This window comes from Cnephaeus nilssonii (assembly GCF_951640355.1).
Source record: "Cnephaeus nilssonii genome assembly, chromosome: 21".
NCBI lineage: Eukaryota > Metazoa > Chordata > Mammalia > Chiroptera > Vespertilionidae > Cnephaeus > Cnephaeus nilssonii.
The window spans coordinates 40,610,726-40,632,062 of NC_137092.1; the positions used below are offsets into that span (position 1 = coordinate 40,610,726).

A 21,337-nucleotide genomic window follows, 5' to 3' on the forward strand; every position below is an offset into this window, starting at 1 on the left:
TTACTTCTGACGGGTTATGCTCAGCATAAAGAACACGTTGAAAGCTCTGGGGCATGCATATCAGATTCATAACAGGACAATATTAGCTCTCACGTTTTCTACTTCCCAGGTGTCAAAATGGCATCTTTCTATTCAAGCCAAAGACCAGTGGACCTTAAATCTATTTTTCCAAGCTCTCAAATCATATCAGAAGGTTTACCATACATCAGAAGATATTTGAACCCAAATTTAATCCAAACCAGGAAAGGCCAATAGAAAATATCAGAACAAGAGATTGGAAAGGCTACGCCTACCTGGCAAGAAGAACGTCCCTCACCTCCAATATCAGGCACAAAGGAAGCAATGGGAGACCACTGCAGACGAGTGCTCACTGGGGCTAAACCTTATTAAACTTGGGTACATTTATTATTTCTCATCAACACTTTCGGGTGTTACGCATTGTATAGACGCTCAGAGAGGCTAAGGAACTTGCCTGAGTTACTTATCCAGCAAACGTGGAGCAAACAGTTCAATCTAGAACCTTCTGACTCCAAAGGCCAGTGCTCTTCACGAGCTGATTATGCAGCTTTAACAGAATCCGTGGTTCAAACAGAATCTCGTGGGGAACCCCGTGTACAGAGGAGACAGGCAGTTTTCACACCCAAGTCAGGCAAGCGGCGCTCAGAACTTACGGTGATGAATAAGGCCCAGAACTACAATACAGCACAGTGGCTCTCAAGCCTGGTTGCGCATGGGGACCACCTAGAGGGCGTTGGAAAAGTGACGCCTGCTCTAGCCAGTGTGGCTCAGTGGACAGAGCATCGGCCTGTGGACTGAAGGGTCTCGGGTTCGATTCCAGTCAAGGGCACATGCCTGGGTTGTGGGCTTGATCCCCAGTGTGAGGCATGCAGGAAGCTGCCAATTAATGATTCTCTCTCATCATTGATGCTTCTCTCTCTCTCTCCAATATATTTTAAAAAAAGAAAAGACTGGTGCCTGCTGAACAAACTCCGTATGCTACTGCAATGGTAGGTACATGGCATCAGACATTTGTCCAAACCCAGAGAATGTACAGCAGTGAACCGAGTGTAAATGATGGACTCTGGGGGATTATGTGCCACTGAAGGTTCATCAATTGTAATAAATGGACCACTCCAGTGGGGATGCTGATAATGGGGGAGGCTGTGTGTGTACGGGAGCAGGGGGGGGGGGGAGGGCGGGAATATGGGTTTATGGTATATATAACCTTTCTCTCAATTGTTGCTGTGAAAAATAAAGTCTATTAAAAAATATACTGATGCCTGGGTCCTGCCCGTATGTCCAGGGTTTCTGATTTAATTCGTGTGGGGCGTGGCTTGAGCATCAGGTGATTCTACACTTGCAACCACCATCCAGCACCCTAAAGAGAGACAGGACTTCACTTATGATACTGTGATGTGACGGTCCTGAGGCCGATGAGCCATGCTTGTCTGGCATTTGACTGAGTGTTAGTTACCAAGAGGTATGTTGACTTTTGAAATATATATTAGTGCACATTCGTGGACCTGACTTTTTCCAAAGACGAGGGCAGTGCTGTTCTACCTTCTTAACCAATCACACATTTACAAATTTAAACCTGCTTCATCCTAAGGAGCGCACTGGCTGCGGGAGTTAATGCGGCAGTGATCTCCAAAGCAGCTGGATTATGTGTAGAACTTCGTATCTGTGCATGTTGTTCTTTATTATTATTTTAATGGTTAAAAAACACTGGCTAGTTTGGCTCAATGGATAGAGCGTTAGCCTGTGGACTGAAGGGTCCTGGGTTTGATTCCGGCAAGGGCACATGCCTGGGTTGCAGGCTCCATCCCCTGTAGGGGCCGGGCAGGAGGCAGCCAATCAATGATTCTCTCTCATCATTGATGTTTCTTTCTCTCTCTCTCTCTCTCTCTCTCTCTCTCTCTCTCTCTCTCTCCCCCCCCTTCCTCTCTGAAATCAATAAAAATATATTTTAAAAAAATATACCGTAGGAACCAATGAAATGTACACCAAACATTTGAAAGCTCTAAAGCAGAGTTGCCATTAACCCCTAGGAATCTAGTGACGAGAGCCTGAACGCCAGCGCTCTGCTTGGTTTTTGAGAAGTTCAAGTCTAGGAAGAGGGGTAAAGGCAGCACCTGCTGCCATGGCGGCCGGAGGCGGGGCAGGCCAACCACAGTTTAACTACACGGGACGGGGGGGGGGGGGGGGGGGGGGGGGGAGAAATGCCTCGTCCTTCTTCAAGCGATCGATCGGCAGGTGCTCTCAGAGCCGCGGCTGCTACCTGGCTCTCCACTGGGCACCCTCTCAATCAAATGAAAATGTGCCCCTGCCAAATCCTCCTGCAAAGCCGGTCTGAAAGCTCCCCTGTTGTTGCACAAAGCCCAGGCCTCCACATGGCAGGCTGGGCCTTCCAATGAGGCAGCCCATGTCCTGCTCTGCACAGGTGAGGGCTGCCGCTGGTGAGCTGGGGCTGGCTGGCTCCCCTCCCCAACACGCCACGCAAGGGGCTTACCTCTGAGCACGATGCCTGTACTCTCTGGGCCTGGAAGGAGGCCCACCTCCGAAATCCTGCACAGTCTCATGACTCCGCCCAAACATGTCATGGGCAAAGCCTTCCCTGTCTGACCACCGCTTCGGTCCCAGGGCTCAGTGCCTCCCGTCCACCTCCGCCTCTTCTTAAACGGAGAGGCAGTCTTTAGGGCACAGGTACTGCTACTGCAGTCACCTCAACCTCCCCTGCAAGGCTCCCGACTCCTTCAGGGGGGAACTCCATCTTACTTGGCCTCCGTGTGCCCAGCACACAGTATACTTCCTGGTGGTCAGAAAGCTCTCAAAGGACATTTAAGGAGTAAACAGACTGATAGCAGCTGGATTTTTAGGATTCCTATAATGGGAAGTTATGGTTAATGAAATGTGTAACACCTTTCTCCCCTCCTAAAATAAATGGAAGAAACCAACTTGCCCTTAAATGGACACCTAACCCCAGTCAAGCATTCTGTGGCTCTTAGAAAAATCTGGCAAAGAGTCCAGACTCACCAGCACCTACTTATCACGGAGGGAAGAGTTCAAGTGCAAACGCTCCCCTGAGGACAGGGGATAAATATGGGAGGAGTGGAAACTGGCCCCTTCCTGTTGGGATACAGGCTTGGTTACAATAAAACAAAAGAGATAGCATCCATTAAGCACCTCATTTACTGGAGAGCAAACAAATGCTGGGTGCTGTGGGGGTGCAGACTCAGACACTCGGTGCGAACATACACGCGCCCACGGAATGTACCCAGCAAACACTGAGTGTCCACGGGAGGCTCAGCAAACACTGAGAACAACAGACCCCCAAAGAGTGAGCACATGCGCAAGCCTGCGTTTCACTTCTTGTTTACACCTTCTCTTCCCTAAAACAGTTTCTACTAAAGCTTCCCCTAAGTTTGCAAACGAAGAGGTCAGGGAGTGCTTTATGGGAAACACGCTTGAATTTCATCTGGAATTGAGAAGAATCAAGATGGACACACAGGAAGGGCATTTTGCCGAGAGGAAAACACGGGATGATGTGCAAACATGAATTATGCAGATTCATTGGGCTGGGACAGAAGAAAACTTGAAAGTTGAAAATGTAGGCTGAGATGTTGGAACCGGATCCTGTGGGAAGTGGGCACCCCTGAGTGTTTTTGAGAACAATGGCCAGGGAGGGGAGGGAGGGAGGGGGGAAGGGAGAGGGGAGGGGAGGGGAGGGCAGGAGAGGGGAGAGGCAGGAAGGCACAGTTTGGAAAGGGGATATATATATGTGTGTGTGTGTGTGTGTATATATATATATATATATATATATATATATATATAGAGAGAGAGAGAGAGAGAGAGAGAGAGAGAGAGAGAGAGAGTTTGGAACATACAAAGCTTGAGGAGAAGAAGTGAGGCTCAGTGGCTTGGTCCACAGTGTTGCCTCCTGAGTCTAGAATGGTGTCAGCCACTCGGTTAAATGGAGTCAGGCTGGGTCCTAGCCAGAGGGAGCAGCAGAAGAAAGAGAAGAACCTGCAAGAACCCCACTATTAAAATCCTGAGGAGCAGTCAGAGCTTTGGGTGGTGAGGTCGGCTCCAATGTGGTAGCTTCCTTCCACCGCCCCACCCCCCGCCCGACCCCCCCTACTCCCGCCGCCCCAGCGGAGTCAGCAGTGCAGGGCCTGGGTTCCCTGCACAAAGGTCGTCACTACACAAAGGAAGAAATGGGTGGATGCCCTGGGGCAGTTAAAGGCTCTCCGTAGACATTTAAGGCGTCCAGAAGCCTTTCCTCCATTTGGTTGGAGACTCGGAAAGAGAAATTCTACAATATAGCAGAGTGGTTGCAAACACATACTTTGGAGCAGGGGCCTAACCCTACCACATACGAGCTGTGTGACCTGGGACAAGTTACACAACCTGCCTGAGTCTTAGTTTCCTCCTCTGGGACATTAATCACAATACTCAGTATCACACAGTGCTGCTAAGGGCTGTATGAGATATGCATATAAATTATTTAGCAGAGCCTTGCCTCATAGTAAGCACTCAATAAATGAGCGAAGAGGAAAAGATATAGCACAAACTTAGTTTTATGTCCAAATTCCTATGGGCTAAGAAACAGGAGTTACACCTGGCTGAAAAAAGAAATATAGATAGACAGATAGATCATCTGTGTCTACATCTATATTTAGCTATCTGGAAGAAACTCATGTTTATGTTAAATTTACATAATTCCACACTGTCTTCTTTAATATTTGAAGAGAAAGGAATACATTTCTTAATTTTGAGAAAAGCATTGTAAAAAAATGGTTCTAAATTGCATAAAATAAACTCCCCAGACCCCAAAGCAGAGTATCTGAGTCCCAGGATAGAAAATGCTCATTGTAAATTGAGCAAAGTTTGTTTCGTTGGTTACAGCACAATACTAAGAAAGCTCAGGTCCTGGTTTCATTCTCTGGGGCAATCTTATCTGCAACAATAAATAACTGAGGCTCGGCAAAGGCATGGAGCATTTCTAAACCCAATTAGTTAAACCTAAGAACGGGACTCAAAGTATCACAGTTACCAGAAAACTACTCAAGCTACAGGCCCTGACAGTAGACCAGGGGTATCACTCAGTCTTGCCATTTCTAAAGAGACTCAGAGTTTGTACGAAAAAAAGAATAAATTAATAAAGGAGAATATATCAACAAAGTCATCCTTCCGTTCCTGGATAAAGGCCTAATGGAACCAAGGGGAAATTATAAGTGAATAAAATAGTACAGCAGCCAAATGCATTCAAAAAGATAATGAATAAATAAGGAGGTTTAAGGGCACAGATATAAATGTCCCAGGAGACGAAGACTATTTCTCAGTTCAGGCACTGTGAATGGTCACAAAGGCAACTGACCTCCGCCTTCCTACGGCGCCCAAAATCCAAGGGCTTTGGTTTTGTCTCCGGGGCGTTGCTAACTTGGCAAAATAAGTGGAAAAGGCAGAAAGGAATATCACTCAAGATATTCCGCTCACACGAGTCTTAGGGACCAAGATCCATAGCCATCAGATACGTGAGACCTCAGGAGATGCTTCTAGTTATCACTAAACTAGAGGCCCCGTGCATGAAATTTGTGCACATGTAGGGTCCCTAGGCCTGGCCAGTGATCAGGGCCGATCAGGGCCTTCCTTCCCCTGCTGCCAGCTGCTGGCTGGGGCCTTCCTTCGTTCCACGCTGCCCCCTGGTGATCAGTGCACATCATAGCAAGCGATCAAACCCGGCTGGACTCCCGAGGGGACACTTTGCATATTAGCCTTTTATACAGAGAGATTCCCTTTGATGGGGGTTAAAGACCAAACTCATCTATAATGAGTTCTATGCCAAAGCAAGCCGTTTATGACACCAGTGGTCTTAGAAGCAAGAGTAAAATCTTTCCAAGGTTTAGGGACACCTGAGATGCATGTACTTACACGGAGAATTCAAACTCTCAAATAAAAGATACAATTTAAATAAAAATGCCTTCAGGCTCCAGTTGGCAGATTCTAATCATGCAGGAGAAATGCGACTGAATGAAGGAAAACAGCCCAGTGGGGATAGAAAGGAAGGTGAGGAACATTTAGCAGGTAGATCAGCATTTTCTAGATGGTGGAGGGGGGGGAGGGGGGGAGGGGAGGAGGGCAGAAATACAATTTGTAAAAAACTGTGTATATTAATTTTTTCCCAATGAAATCACATTTTTAAAACTCAGTAGGTCCCTGTCAGTGTGGCTCAGTGGCTGAGCATCAACCCATGAACCAAGAGGTCACTGGCTCCATTCCCGGTCAGGGCACAAGCCTGGGTTTCAGGCCCCATCCCCAATAGGGGGCAGACAGGAGGCAACAGATTGATGATGTTTCTCTCTCATCAATGTTTATATCTGTCCCTCTCCCTTCCTCTCTCACTAAACAAACAAACAATTGATGTGTCTCTCTCATATCTATGTTTCTCTCTCCTCTCTCTCCCTCCCCTTCCTTCCTCCCTTTCTCTCTAAAAATCAATGGAAAAAATATTCTCACTCCTCCAGTGAGGATTAAATAAAATATTTTTAATATAGAAAAGTCTATTGATAAAACACAAACATGATAAAATCATTTAAGCCCTAGCTGGTTTGGCTCAGTGGATAGAGTGTCCGCCTGCAGATTGCAGGTTCCCAAGTTCGATTCCAGTCAAGGGCACATGCCTGGGTTTCGAGCTGGATCCCCAGTGGATGGCGTGCAGGAGGCAGCAAATCAATGATTCTCTATCATCATTCATGTTTCTATCTCTCTCTCCCTCTCCCTTCCTCTCTGAAATCAATAAATACATATTTAAAATAATTCAATTTAAAAAGCTATGGTGTCTAAAGTAGTTAAAGAATGCTAGTTCATTCATTCTGTACGTCTCTGAAGAAATAAGAAACGGTAAAGAATGAAAATAATCAGATAATGCATGAAATCACACTTGGGAAAAATATCCTTTCTCGCAATAAACAATTATTGAGTGCCGACAATAATTCTAACTACACATTACAAACTGCTAACAAACTGTTACCAAGACAAGTCTACAGCCCCCTGCCATTTAGCAAACACTGTACTTATTAGCATCTATCATACACATGAAGCAAACACTAGAGATACTTCCATGAACAAGACATCCATGATGTCCATCCTGGATTCTAGTGGAGGGAAAAAGAAAAGAAAAACCGACGAGTTAGAAATTACAATAAGAAAGCAAGGGGCCGGAAATGGTAACAGGGGACTCTTCTGGCTAAGGTGGCTGGAGAAGGTCCCTCTGAGGAAGAGACATTTGTGCCAAAGATGAAGAGGAGACAGTGCTGGGCAGTCCTGGGGAAAGAGCATTCCAAGTGCAGAGGAGGAGGTGGGAAAGAGTCAAAGAGCAGAAAGATGGCAGGAAGGGGCAAGAGGCGGCAGGCGAAGAGTCAGAGGGGGAGGCAGAAACGGACCGTACAGCCCACCGCAGGCACGCGGGGAGGCTGGGATGGCAGCGGCAGTGCAATGGAAAAGGATTTCTTGTGTAAGGATTTTAAACAAGAAAGCAACATGCTCTGATCTGCATTTTAATAAAAATAATTCTTGCGGTTGTGTGAAGAATGGATTCAAAAGAGTCAGAGGGGCCCTAAGGCGGTGCCTCCTTGGTTAGAACAGAGTCCTGCACACCAACAGGTTTCGGGTTTGATTCCCGGTCAGGGCACATGCCCACATTGTGGTTTGGATCCCTGGTCTGGATGCATACAGGAGGCAACTGAGTCTCTGCCTCCCTCTCTCTCTCTCTCTCTCTCAAGTCAATAAACATATCCTCAGATGAGGATTTTTTTAAAAAGAGGCAAGAGGGGGGACATTGGGACGCAGTAATACAGGCAAAAATGGCAGGGATTTTGACTAAAATGCTAGGCGTGGACCACTGATGAGAAAGGAGTGGGTGAATTTCCGATGCATTTTGGAGATAGGAGAACTGACTGGATGTGCAGGATGAAGGATAAGGAGGAATCGAGGATGGACTAGGTTTCTGGGGTGAGCAACCAGACAGATGGTGCTGTCATTTTTTGCAATGGGTGGTGCAAATGACTGAGATTTCTTTTTCTTCTGTGTTCATTCCTACCCAGGGGTTACCAAAGACATTCCAACTGCCAAATCCAGTGTGTCCTTATTGTACCCAATGTCCCTGCATCTGACACCATTAACCACATGCTCTCCCCTAAAACTCCATTCTCGCTTGGTTTCCAAGACTCCACACTCTCTCGTGGTTCTTCGCCCCCTTCTCGGGGTCCGCACACCTGTAGCTCTGTCCTTGGCCCCTGCTAGTTCCTTCGATACACTATCGCTTGGTGACCTCATCCGAGCAAACCATAGTTTTAAAGTCTCCCATATCTGTGTTTCCAACCAGAATGTTCTCACCTCCAGGACCATCTCCCAGCTGTCTTCTGCCCATTTCTATTGGGATGTTTCCACAGCATCTTAAACAACACATCCAAAAGTAACTTCATCATCTTCCTCCAAGATTCTCATCCCTCTTCCCATATTCTTCCTCTGGGAAAAGCCCCATTTTCCAAAAATACGCCCAGTTTCCCAAACCCCAAACCTCAGGATCATCATACACTCCCTCTTTCAAGTCCACAGCAAATCAATTTCCAAGCCCCATCAAATTTATTTTCTAATTGGCTCATGAAAATGTCCTCTCCCCATATCACGCTGCTTTCATTCAGGTCTTTACCTTCCTCTGGATGATTACAATGGCCCTCTGGTGAGCCTCACACCACTCTAACCCAGCCTTTACACCTGAATAGAGAAATCCCTCCTTCCTACAGACTTTAGGGCAAAATCCAGCCTTAGGAATGGCCAGCAGGGTCCTCGGTGAGTCAGTGCCTCTGGCTGGCTCCCCTGCCTCAACTCCCCCCAACTCTTGTGCACGCCCACCTCCCGCCACGTTGAGGCAGGAAGGTTTCTCTCATAACTACTCCCCTTCCCCATACCTTTCTCCAGGGCCTGAGCTTGGGTCTGAAGTGATGACAATCCTTCGTGCCCTAACAGCACACCGTTATCGAGAGAATTCTTACATTGCTTCTCCCACTGAACTGCACATTACGTGCGGGCAGGAATCTGCTTCCCACAACACTTTTGGTGCTTAAGATTTAAAAGGCGCTTAATGAATGTCTGTTGAATACCTGAACCTGGATCAAACTCAACAAGGTTTTCCACAAGACATGAACTGTTATATACAGTACCCATGATCAGGAAGAGGTGACTTGGCAAGAAGAAAGCGTATTTTTCTAAAATTAACTAATAACCACACCTGCTGACTTTCACATACCAGCATTCAACTTTCACTACTGAACAGCTAGGTATGTCCAAGCTGTATGTCGCTATTATTCTGATGATCTTTTTGTAATAATATCTATTGAGATTAAGTTTTTTTAATTTTTCAGTTTTAGCACTTTTAACACCCTGGGTTTAAGATCAGCCCAACTGCTTTGTCCTCAATGGCAATGTCTGACCTCTCATGGATAGTTCTGTCTGAAGCACACAGATTTCTGATAAACCTCAGACTTAGGCTATTTCCTCCTTATCTTAAAACACAAATGACGCCACCATCACCAACCCCCTTCCCCCCCCCCAAAAAAAAAAAATCCTCACAAAACAACATAAAAAAACACACCATACTTTTAACTTTTTTTTTTTTTGTCTCAGAAGAAACATTTATACAGAATGAATTGTATTTTATCTGTCAGCCTCCAGAGGGTGGGGGAACTTTTACATTTATACTCTATGGCTCCTGGAATCATTGCTTTAATTCTGTATTTCCTGGTTCCGGCAATTACATTAAGGGCTTTTTTTTTTTTTCCCCGTGAAAGAAATTAATGAGTAAACCTGTGTTCAGATACTCGTATTAATGATGCAACTGACATTCTTGCTGAACAAAAGAAATGAAAGTGTGTGTTTCTTAGGAGCTGGCCTCTGTCACCATTACTCAAGCACATCCTGACACAGCGGCAAGTTCTCGCTGCTGCAGCGCGGAGGTCCCACTTCGGAGCCCACGAAACCACCATCCAAGTCCGCTCACTGAGGCAGAGGTTCACCTTAAGTCTGACCCATAAAAATTGTCAAGGAAAAAAAAAACGATTTAAAAAAGAAAAGAAAAATGTGCTAAAAATTAAAAAATGTCCTATGTCTTGTCAAACTCGGGTGACTGTGTCTGGCACGATTATGGACTGGAGCAAAGTCTTTTCAGCCAGGTCACCTCAGTGGCATGCCCAGGTCTCTGCACCCTCACCCCGAATCCCCGTCTGGGCATTTCCTCCCGGTGCCCTGCAGGCTCCAGAGGTGAGACCGGAGACTGTAGGCTCTCCCATCAGAGGCCGAAAAATGGGCTGGGGAGCGGTGGAAAGGAAGCTCACAAAGCAAAGCAAACTGTCTCTGAAAACACGAAACGGAACCGACAACAAAGGCCCCACCGACGAAAAGCCTGCCACTCCCCAAAGGTGCAGAACGCAGAACCCGGGCTCCGGACCCGGTTCCCAGGCGGGCCCGGGCGCCCGGGTCACCGCTGGGGGCTCGGCGGCAGCGCAGAGCAGGGCCGCTCCCCCACGACCCCGGGAGCCAGCAGGTAGGCTCCCCGCCTCCCCAGCACGCGGGGACCCAGGGAAGGAGGAGGGAGAGGCGCCGCACCTCCCAGGCCTCCGCGGCCGTGCTCCCCGCCGGCTGAATTCCCGCCCCGCGCGCGCAGGCCGCGCCCGGCCCCCGCCTCGGCGCCAGCGCGCAGGGCCCGATCCCCGCGAGGGGCGAGCGCAGCCGGAGTCCCCGCGGCCCCGAGCCCCGCCCGGCCCGGCCGCACTCACACAGCCCGAGCGCCGCCGCCAGCACCGACCACAGACAGCGCCGGCGGTCGAGGGTCGCCGTCTCCGCCCCGGCCCCGGCGGGCGCGGCCATCGTCGTCCGCTGCAGCCCCGCGGCCGCGCACCGGGCCCGGCAGCCGTCCGCTCCGCTCCGCTCCGCGCAGGGGCGCCGCCTCGCCACCACCGCGCCCAGTGGCACCACCGCGCCCAGTGGCACCTCCGCGCCGCGCCCCCACTCGCGGCCCCGCCACCGCCGCCTGCCCCGGCCCGGCCCCGCCCATCCGTCCTCTCATTGGTCGGCTTCGCGCCCCGGGAAAGACGCTATTGGAAGAGGCGGACTGTCCATCACCCCCTCTCGTCAGGCGAGGCCGTGCCTCCCGGGTCCCACCCAGGCTCCCATCCCGGAGCGGGAGGCCAGCACCCGGCGCTCCGCTCAGCCCCGGTGGCCGCCCGCCTGCCGTCCCCGCCGCCCGCCCCCTCCCAGTGTCCCCCCGCCTCTCCTAGGTCCCGGCCCACAGAGCTCTCCATGGTCTCCTCGTCGCGGTCCTTGCGGGGGTCCTGCCTCTGAGTCAGCGCTTGCGGGTTTCTGTGAGCCTCACCGAGGGGAGCAGCAGTTTAGTGACAAAGTCCATAAGGTGCGGCGGGGAGACTCCGCTTCAGGGGTCCCCCCACCCCCCGCCCTGGCCCAGGCCTGCCCCCCGGTGGCCCGGGTGATGCCTGAGCTGCCGCACGGAGAGATCCGCTGGCTGGAGAGGTCTCCATCTTGCCTGACTCCCCTTGGGAGACCCCTTTCGGCCTGAGGGGGGTGGGCACCGGGGACTCTCCCACCTCCTGGGAGACAAAGGGAGGTGCTTTGGGTTCGGGTTGCTTTTGCCAACAAAACGTCCCTCCGTTTGTCCCTGGAAACGGGATGGGGACGCCCCTCGCCCGGACTCCCCGGGGCCCGGCTGCCCCGCTGAGCGGGGTCCGCCCGTCCTGGTTGCCCAGTGGGGACTGAAACGTGTGTGGAGGGGTCCCCGGAACAGCTGACGAAAGGGAAAGCGGGGGGGCAGAGAGAGAGAAGGATGCGGGTGAGATCCAGGTGGGAGGCCGAGGGCGGGAGGGACCAGACTGGAGAATCGGTTCAGGAAAAGAATGGCAGGACCGGGGCTACCTCGGAGGGTAAGTTCCCGCCAGAGAAGAGCATCTGGAAAGCTGGGCCCCGCTCCCCAGCAGGAGAGGAGAAGGCAGGGCGCTCCGGTTCCCCGGTTCCCCGGTTCCCCGGGACAAACCCCGGGCGGGCCTGGGCCCGGCAGAGCCCCAGGGCGAGGCCGCAGGTGGGCCAGCGGCAGAGGGCGAACATGCAGCCGGAGCGAAAGGCTTCCGCGGTGAACCCCGCCAGGCCATCGGGGAAAGGGACGGCTGGTTGAGGGGTAGGTGGGTGTTGGCCGAGCCAGGCCAGAGAGGCTGCAGAGACAGCACACCGTGCAAGGTGTTTTCACGGTGCTGTCCGTCCTGGCCGGGCAGTTTCTGACCCTGCTGTCAAGAGAGTAAAAGGAAAATACAAAAACAAAACCCCTGATTCCATTCACGATGGTTCCTCTGAGGGTTCAACAACCCTCCTGCTTTCCAGACACCGCCTCCTGCACCCTGGAGACGCCTCTTTCCAGCTGCAGCCGTGGAGGCAACACAGGGGATGGGAGGAGGACTCCAGGAAGGTCAGAAAGGTCCTTGTTAAAGGGCGACTGCCTCTGAGAGGAACGGGCTGCTTGGGGAGAGTTTCCCCGCAGAATCAGTAATAACTCTTGTTGTCACAGGCAGAGGCCTCTGGCTGGTAGGTAGTTACCTGTGCACGGCCCCTGGGTCTCACTGGGTTCCTGCTCCCTCCAGAACCCACTGAGAGGAGTCCACCTTGGGAACTTCTCGGGCTTCTGCTTTCTCCTCCTAGAGATAAGGGAAGGGACACTCAGGATCACCTGGTGCTGAGGACTGTATCTGCGCAGGATTTTCTGGAGCTGGAATTAGCGGAGACAGTAGGAAGAGGGTGACAGGCACCCAAGTTTCCAACAGATGTTCGTGGCTGTGGCGGAACCCTCTCCACCCTCTGTGTTCTCACGGGCATTCCCTTCCTCCCTGTGTTCTGAGATTTGTTGACAGAGGACAATTGGAAAACGGTGGCCCGTGGGCAGTGATAACCAGAGGCTCCTGGAACCCAGAATGTGATCAGATAGAGTTAAAGGTGACCGCCAGACCCCACGGAGAAAGGGAGGCCTGAAGCTAAACCCGTTTCAATGGTATTGCTATAGAAAGAACATCTCAATCCAGGAGAAGGGTTGCATTGTTATTTACAATGTTTGGAAATCTGAAGGAGTTTCATTGGCTCTGATGTGTCTGGGCACGGAGGCACCACGGGGTAACCAGAGGAATGGGGTCCCTGGGAGGTGCTCATTGTGATGGGAGATACGTCACCAGGCTTCCCTGTTGGCAGTGACTGGAGACCCTGTCTGCCCGTGCCCTGCAGCCATCTCTGTCCTGCATCCCCTCCCTGGGGAAGGATGCCTCCTGCAGGGTCACGTGCATTCCTCTGGCCCTAGAGGTTTCTCACCAGGATAGGCAATTGACATCTTGAGTTTTGTTGCTGTCAGTCTTCCTGCATCTCTGTTGTGAGGGGCAAATGAGATACTCTCAGGGAGCCTGCAGAGTAAAAGGCAAACTCTTTTTCAATCAGTAGAGAGAAGTCGGAGGACGAAAAAGAAAAACAAACAAAAAAAAAATGATAATCAACTCTAGTAAGTTCACGTGGGAAAGGAGAGCAGAGAGCCCTCTTAATAACCACAGAGACTGGGGTTTTCAGAAATCTGAAGTGGTTACATTATTTTACGTAAGTTATAGTTTGTAGTTTCCTCATTCTGGGGAAATATAAACTTACGTTTTCAGGGCACATTTGTTAGGTTTGGGGAGTAAACTATTCGGGCATCTAGAACTAATTAACATTTTAAAGTGCATTTATTATCCTCTTTGCCTTGAGCTCTAAGAAGAAGGCAAGAGTAGGAGGGGAAGTGGAGGACAGTTTCAAATAAAACTAGGGTGGGGCTGAATGTTAGAGCTCCACACTATGATTTACTGGTGTCAAACCATAGGGAGAAAGTTGACAATTCAGTGTCTGGCACGAAGAGCTTCTAAATGTTTGTTGAATAAACGAGCTAGGGAACAAATGAATAAGCTGACAAATGAATGGTATATGAAATAAAATAAATGAATAGGTCTATTTAGATTAGTCACACTATTTATTGTTTCCTATCTGGTTACTTATTGCTAGAGTGACACTTCATAATTACTGATTGTCCAAGTACCAACATTTACATTGTTAATGAATTTGGAACAAATTACAGTCAGTCAGCAATTATTCATTGAGTGCTGGCTTTGCTAGCATAAACCTCAATACTATTTTAAAATTTTACATATAATAAATAAGCCAAGCCTTAGAGATATTGGGACAATTGGGCTCCAATTATAACCAATTATAAAATTGGTTGCCAATTACAGAATTCAGTGTTGGTGTTGGAGTCTTGGCCTCCAGCAAATTGTGATTAAAGGAGACACATACAATTGGTTTCAATATGTTAAAGTATCTTTTTTTCTGGAAAGGTATGAGTTTGGGGTTTATGCAAAAGGAAAGAGATTTTCCAGCTGAAGAGAACAGTTTGAGTAAAAACAGAGATGGGCATTCACAAGGCTGGAAAGATGGTGCTTTGAACACTAGGATAACAGATACAGGCTAGAAACCGACCATTTTACTGTTATTGGAAACTGCAACAACCAGAACTCAGTAGAGTCTGGAATCTGGCTGCCACAGGCATTGACACACACTCATGCAATTTGTTAGTCACGAATATACATAGAATTATGTTTTTTTATATAAGAGGTAAATAGTACACCAGCAATGACACTGTTTTCTTTTGTGTCACTGATTTGCAAATATCAAAAATAAAATAGAAAACTGACTATAGATTAAGAACAGCTAAAGATAAACACCATTATAAAAATAACCGCTTGGGGGCGCGGGACCAAGTAGCTTCACCTTCCTTTGTCATGGTGGCGAGAGTGCAGCACACCGGCTCGTTGGTCTAGGGGTATGATTCTCGCTTAGGGTGCGAGAGGTCCCGGGTTCAAATCCCGGACGAGCCCACTTTTCCTTCCTTAAAGAATTTAAAATTTCTAAATAAATTGCCTTTAGACTACTTCAATACATCTTATAAATACGTATTGTTGCAAAACACGAAGATGAGACTTTCTAAACCGAAAGCGCACTTTACATTTAAATACCATTAAAAGATGTAACATGGAAGCACTACAGACGCGGCCAGTTCCGGAGAGCAGCGCGCACGCTGCGGGCGCACAGTTCCGACCTGGGCAGCCTGCAGGGGGGTGAGCCTTACCCCTGCCCAAGCCGGGCACGTCCGCCGCCCGCGGGGCGGGGCTTCGGCTGGAGGAGCTTGGCCCGCCCTCACCAGGGACCTGCTAACTCAGGCGCCCGCTGCTCCGGTTAGGAGGGGTTGGGGGGGCCCCGGATTCTGCACGAGGCGTCTCTTTGGCAAGCACGTGTGCTTTGAAGGGTTATAAGCAATTGTCATGCCTCACTCTCGGACGCACGGCAATCATATATTTGTACGAATCGACCTCATTCGATGCCCTGCTTAATCGCAAGATTAAGGTGATCAACGTTCGAGCTCTAGGCTGGAGTTGTTGAATATAAACCGCTAAATGGCCTGAGTGAAAAAAAAAGCTTTTAATTTATAGGTTTAAAGAAAAGCCTAAGGAGCCTGGGCTCGTCCGGGATTTGAACCCGGGACCTCTCGCACCCGAAGCGAGAATCATACCCCTAGACCAACGAGCCGCTCTCGGCAGACGGGCTCGAGGCGCCTCCCTTCAGCCTCACCCCGCCTCTCTCCTTCCGCCTCTCGCTTTATTTCCACCCCGAGGCGGCCAGCGACCTTTTCACCGCCCCGACGCTCCCGCCCCAAGGCGCGGGCGAGGAGCCCTGCCCGCCGAGCGGAGGAGGAGCGGCGGGAGCGCCCATTTCGCGCGGTCCGCACCCCGTCCGTTCGGGAAGCCGCCGCCCGGAGCCCGGGATCGCCGGGCCTTGCCACCAGTGGGGCGCCCGCGCGCTGGGAACCCGGCTGGGAGGGTGCAGGCAGAGCCTCTGGGACGGCGCTGGACGCCGCCGGGTGCTCGCCGCCCAGTGTTTCCCCGCCTCCAGCTTTCGCCCCTTGTGGGGAGCTCCCCCCGCTCTCCCGAGACCACCCTTAGTGCGCCCACGGACCAGGGCCATCCCTCTCTGCGCCCCCACCCGATGCCCGCTGGGGGGTGGGTCTGGGTACGAGGGCAGTAAGACCGGGAGAGAGAAAGACATCCTCTTCCCGGCTAGGAAGGTGATGGGAAGGAAAAAACCTCAAAGAATTAACAGCCAACTTTCCCCTAACGTGCAGGACGGACCACGCCTTCTTTTAAGCTCTTTGCGCGCATGGAACCCACTGGACAACCATCGGCCCTGAGGTGCTGGTTGTCCTCATTTTGCAGGGAGGGGTCCAGGCCCAGAGACCTGAGGACCCCCAGGAGGCCACTGGCCGGAGGAGGCGGCCCTGGCGTAGGAACCACCGAGACCGGAGAGGCTGGTCGGAATGGTGTGGAGGAGGGAGCAGCGGTGGGTGCTCTGGTAGCGGGGAGGAGGGGAGGAGGGAGGAGGGGAGCAGGGGAGCAGGGGAGCAGGGAAGAGGAGGGGAGGAGGGGAGGCGGGGAGGAGGGGAGGAGGGGAGGGGAGGAGGGGAGGAGGGGAGGAGGAGAAGGGGGGAAGGACCTCTGTCCCGCCCCCCACCCCGGGCTGCAGGAAACCGACCCTGCGGCCCGGGGCCCAGCGGAGTGGAGCACTGGTTCTCAGGCGTCAGGGTGCCTGGCCTGGGCTCCCCATGGCCTTGTCTGCCTTAGGCCTGAGCGTCACCTTCTTCCCCAGACCCCGCCCTTTCTCCTGCGGTCTGTGGTCACATGGCGGTCACGTGGCAGAGGCCCCCCGTTTCTGAAGCCCGCTTCCATCCTCGGCGACCTTTCGTTGGGGACCGGAGGACCGGCAGCCGGCGGCCGGGTCCGCTCACCTGGCACCGGGCTGGCCTGTTGGCAGCCTGCGGGGCACCCCAAGTCAGGGAGGGTAGATTGGCTTCCCCCCTGAACCCCCTGTCCTGATCGGAACAGAAACTTGGATCTGACCGGAAATGTGTGTCTTTTTCCAGACTCCAGTCTAACGAGAGTTCCAGCTACTTTTACGAAAAACCTTTCTGTGCGGCTCCCTCACGGATCCTCTTTCCTAAGGCGGACGGCATGCCTCCCTTTGAATTTCGCAATCACTAGATCGCCAGGGATGAACTTGGAGTTGCCTCGGTCCTTTCGTTTTTCATTCAAAAGTTGTCCCTTGTTTTAAGTTTTGAGGGTGCCTGAGGTCATAAAGGTGACGGGGATCTAAGGTCTATATCAGATTCATTCCCCCCGGGGCCACCGCACCCCGTGTTTTACACAGACTGGGCCTTGCTCTGGATGTTCCTGGGTGAACAGAAGAGGACAGACTGTGATTGTGTGTGAAGACGGGCTGAGGACAGCGCGTTACCAAAAAGAAAGATACACAGATTCATAGAGTAAGATCCTAATTTTGTAACAACCAAGAATTAGCAAGAAAAACAAAACATGGACACATGCATTAAAAAACTAGAGGAAAATCCATAAAATATTGTTATCTCTGGGTACTGGAATTATGAATAAATGTTTATTCACTTAAAATGTTATTTTCCTCCACAAATTTTCTAAAATAAAGGCTTTTATAATGAGAAAAATTAAGGTAATTGGCCTTTTTATTATTTTTAATTTTTCAATTATAGGTGACATACAGTATTATATGTTTTAGGTGTACAACGTAGGGGTTAGACATTTATAGACCTTATGAAGTGATCCCCCTGTAAGTCTAGTGCCCACCTGGCACCAAACATTTTTAAATCACGAAGAAAACAGGGTTCTTACAACTATGCGTCTCCTTGTGTTGGTGGAATGAAAGGAGACAGAGCGTGAGGCAACGCAGGGCGGGCCTTCTGTGCCTTCCTGCTCTGACTTCTGGCAGAGGCTGCAGTGAGCGGGCGGTCCCTCCTGAGGGGCAGTGCCTGGCACCACCGGGCACACAGGGCTCCTTAGACAGCCCAACAGCAGTGACTAGTGTTGGACGTCCTGGAGTTTTCGTGAAGGGGAAGGAGTGCCTGCCTCTTGGTAACACCCATCTTTGAATACCAACCATATAATCATTGTAGAATTTTGTCTCTGAATGCTGGTTAAAGAGCTATTCAGTTCACGTTTTCTTTAAAACAGAAGCAGCTAGTGAGACGACGGACATGAGAGGTTTGTCTAAGTCCAAGAAACGTTCTCGAAGTTTTATGTGAAATGACAGCGTGAAGGACAGAGTCATTCATTGCTCACGGGAGCACCCAGGCCATCCGAGCCCAATTCCATGGTCCCTCTGCGTCCTGTGATGAAGACAGTCTGAATGAGCCCGGCGGGCGTGGCTCAGTGGTTGAGCGTGGACCCATGAACCAGGAGGTCACCAGTTCCATTCCTGGTCAGGGCAGGAGCCAAGCCTGCCTGCAGGCTCCATCCCCAATAGGGGGCGTGCAGGAGGCAGCCAATCAATGATTTTCTCTCCTCATTGATGTTTCTATCTCTCTCTCCCTCTCCCTTCCTCTCTGAAATAAATAAAAATATATATTTTAAAAAAAGAAAAAGTGTGAATGAAACTGTCTTCCTGGTTGCCACCTAAGACACAATGGATCTCTTTCATGCCCAGCCATGAAGTTCCGGAATCAACCATGCAAACGCGACACCCTTCGGGAAAGGAGAGCTGCGAGCAGCCAGGCTGCGGCACCTGGTGAATCCCCCCGTCACATAGCAACCCTGGGAATGCGGCCTCCTTTTTTTTTTTTTCACAAAATAGATCAAATACTGTAACTAATAGGGAACGGGGAGGTGGGAAGGTATTTTGACACATGACACACGCTCCTTCACCGTCACATTCTTGTCCATTGTTATTGCTCCTTTCTCATCTGCGACTATAAGGGACAGACCCAGAAGAAAAATGGAGTTTTATTTTCACACCCACACCCCACACTTTCTGTTCCCCTCCTTTTCTTTTGGTCACACACACTCACAACCAGGCACACATTCACAGGACTCTTTTTTAAAAATATTTTTTTTTATTGATTTCAGAGAGGAAGGGAGAGGGAAAGAGAGATAGAAACATCAATGATGTGAGAGAATCATTGATTGACTGCCCCCTTTATGCCCTTACTGGGTGGGGATGGAGCCCACAACCTGGGCATGTGCCCTTGACCAGAATCAAACCTGGGACCCTTCAGTCCACCGGCCGATGCTCTAGCCACTGAGCCAAACCGGCTAGGGCCATTCACAGAATTCTTACCTGGCTCTGTGTGTGAGTGTACAAATGACCCAAAGACATGTATAAATAAAACCATGTATTGTTTAGGGAGATACATCTCTGCAGATGGTGGGTGACAGATAGAGAGACAGAGATATTTCATAGACACTCCATGGCTCCAGAACTCTGCTAAAATACAAAGCCTATTACAGCACCAGTCCTCACTACGTTACCTGTTTTAGAAAATGCATTATATTTTTAAAGTTTTGAAAAAAGTATCCCAAATATTAACACTATCCTGGAGGTCGGAGAACTGAGAATGGGATGAAAGTTGAGGTACCAGCGTTGAGATAAGGCCTCTTCACCTGGGAGATGATTTTTGAAGTTGGAGGAGCGCGTGTGGTCTCACAGACCTCCAGAGAAATAGCAGGTTCAGCTGCGAAGTCACCGAACTCATAAGGCCCAAGCCTAAAGATGAAACATCTGTTTGGATTAACATCTTTCAGCAGGAGTGCATTATGGGGGAGAGGCTATGAGCCAAGGAGTGGGGAGTCAGGCCCCGGCCTTGCAAAGCCTCCTGTGCTCTCCACAGAGCACACAGCCAGAGCTACGTGAGAATGGACTGAAGACCCGCCAGTCCTCCGAGCGGCCGCCGAGCTGGGCTTCCCTCTGAGGACAGCTTCCCGGGAAGCGGGGGAGGGCGTTTTGTTAAGTGGTTTGCACATCCCAGCGCTCAAAGCACCTCCCAGGAACGGCTCAAGGCCTCCCTGGATGAATCAGCGGGCAGGCCTGGTCCGCACTGGTCTGCTCTCAGGATGGAGAGCTACAGCAGAGCCCAGAGACCTCCTGGCTCGGCCTGTCCACGGAGGCCTGTCCACGGGATCTGCTCCCTGCTGTCTCCTCCTCCCGGCAGAAGGGGTGACTGGTGACTGAGCCTGGCACCTAGGAAACCAAGGGGCTGCTGCCGGCACAGATGCATTGTGGTTTTTTTTTTATGTTTCTATGATTATCTCTCCTAGCTCAGTGGTTTTACTTTTTTAATATATATATTTGTTGATTTCAGAGAGGAAGAGAGAGTGAGAGAGAGATAGAAACATCAATGATGAGTCATGGATTGGCTGCCTCCTGCATGCCTCCCACTGAGGGTGGAGTCTGCAACCCGGGCGTGTGCCTTGGCCTGGAATCGAAGCTGGGACCCTTTAGTCCACAGGCCAACGCTCTGCCTACTGAGCCAAACCAGCTAGGACCCGGTGTCTTAAGAGTTGACTGGCTAGTTCACATCTGGGCCCTGCGAAAGGCTGTCTCGGGGGTCTTGACACAATTTAAGGTCTTTTTGTCACAGGATTCACATTCTCAGCAGGGCTATTTTCTTTTTTGTTTCTGGCCACCTGAAATCGGGCTTACTCACATTCGAGCAGGTGAAAACTTTAGGGCAGTAAGAGGCTAGCACTTGACACACAATCCAATCAGCTCAGTCAGAGTCCGTCCGGAGGTCAGCGCCGGGGTGGGTGCGCGTGGACAGTGTCTGGACCCAGGGGTTGACCAGTAGCCCCAGGGAGTAGTCACTCTAGCAAGTTGTTTTAAATAAGTGTTTTGTTTTTAAAACCAAGTCCATCAAATAACACAAACTCAAGCTGATAAAATCTGCTGCCCTCAGACCCAGTCTCTGCGGGCGGGGTGGAGACCAGGAAGCACGATCCATGTCTTCAGGTGGACTCCTGCCCGTAGCCCGCTCTGGCATCTTCATTCGCTGCTACCATTGCGGCTGCTACTTCTGAGGAGCCGTCTCTAGCCCCTTCGTCACCCGGCACAGGCGCTTTCTCTTTACATCCTCGTGTCCTGGACAGAGGTGTTGCCCTGTGAACAGAGGAGGAAAGAATGAATTGGGAGGAGAGTGGGAAATCCTGACACCAGCCATCTCCTCAGGGATGCCAGGTCAGACAACAATAGCAACTTTAGTAGTAATAGTAATAATAATGCTATGTGCCTGATGCGTCTTTTACATGTGTCAACTCAGTTATTCTTCACAAAAGCAAGATGACTATTAGCTCTGTTTCATAGATGGGGC

The 21,337-nt window shown here is 50.6% G+C and overlaps 2 protein-coding genes and 1 long non-coding RNA gene across 7 annotated transcripts in view; 1 reads left to right on the forward strand and 2 right to left on the reverse strand.

Annotated features, from left to right (window-relative positions):
• The window catches only part of MPZL1 (myelin protein zero like 1), a 31,092-nt gene extending 20,011 nt beyond the window's left edge, over positions 1-11,081 (reverse strand). The window contains exon 1 of one of the 2 annotated variants that reach the window (XM_079760588.1): positions 10,833-11,081. In XM_079760588.1, the coding sequence (XP_079616714.1) occupies positions 10,833-10,923 (91 nt within the window). In that variant the 5' untranslated portion in view covers positions 10,924-11,081. The remainder of the gene's footprint in view (positions 1-10,832) is intronic. The other variant, XM_079760587.1, reaches the window with a different exon arrangement.
• Positions 11,082-15,808: 4,727 nt separating this feature from the next.
• Positions 15,809-17,677, forward strand: LOC307093194. Of its 2 annotated transcripts, none has more exons than XR_013812931.1 (3): positions 15,809-16,512; positions 16,819-16,947; positions 17,093-17,677. It is a non-coding gene; the product is annotated as an uncharacterized lncRNA (long non-coding RNA). The 2 variants fall into 2 exon arrangements; XR_013812932.1 differs by having other exon boundaries at positions 15,809-16,080; positions 16,298-16,512; positions 16,819-17,677.
• Positions 17,678-18,787: 1,110 nt separating this feature from the next.
• The window catches only part of RCSD1 (RCSD domain containing 1), a 45,603-nt gene continuing 43,053 nt past the window's right edge, over positions 18,788-21,337 (reverse strand). Inside the window, exon 6 of one of the 3 annotated variants that reach the window (XM_079760429.1) lies at positions 18,788-21,126. In XM_079760429.1, coding sequence (XP_079616555.1) covers positions 21,094-21,126 — 33 coding nt within the window. In that variant the 3' untranslated portion in view covers positions 18,788-21,093. The remainder of the gene's footprint in view (positions 21,127-21,337) is intronic. The other 2 variants (XM_079760430.1, XM_079760428.1) reach the window with 2 other exon arrangements.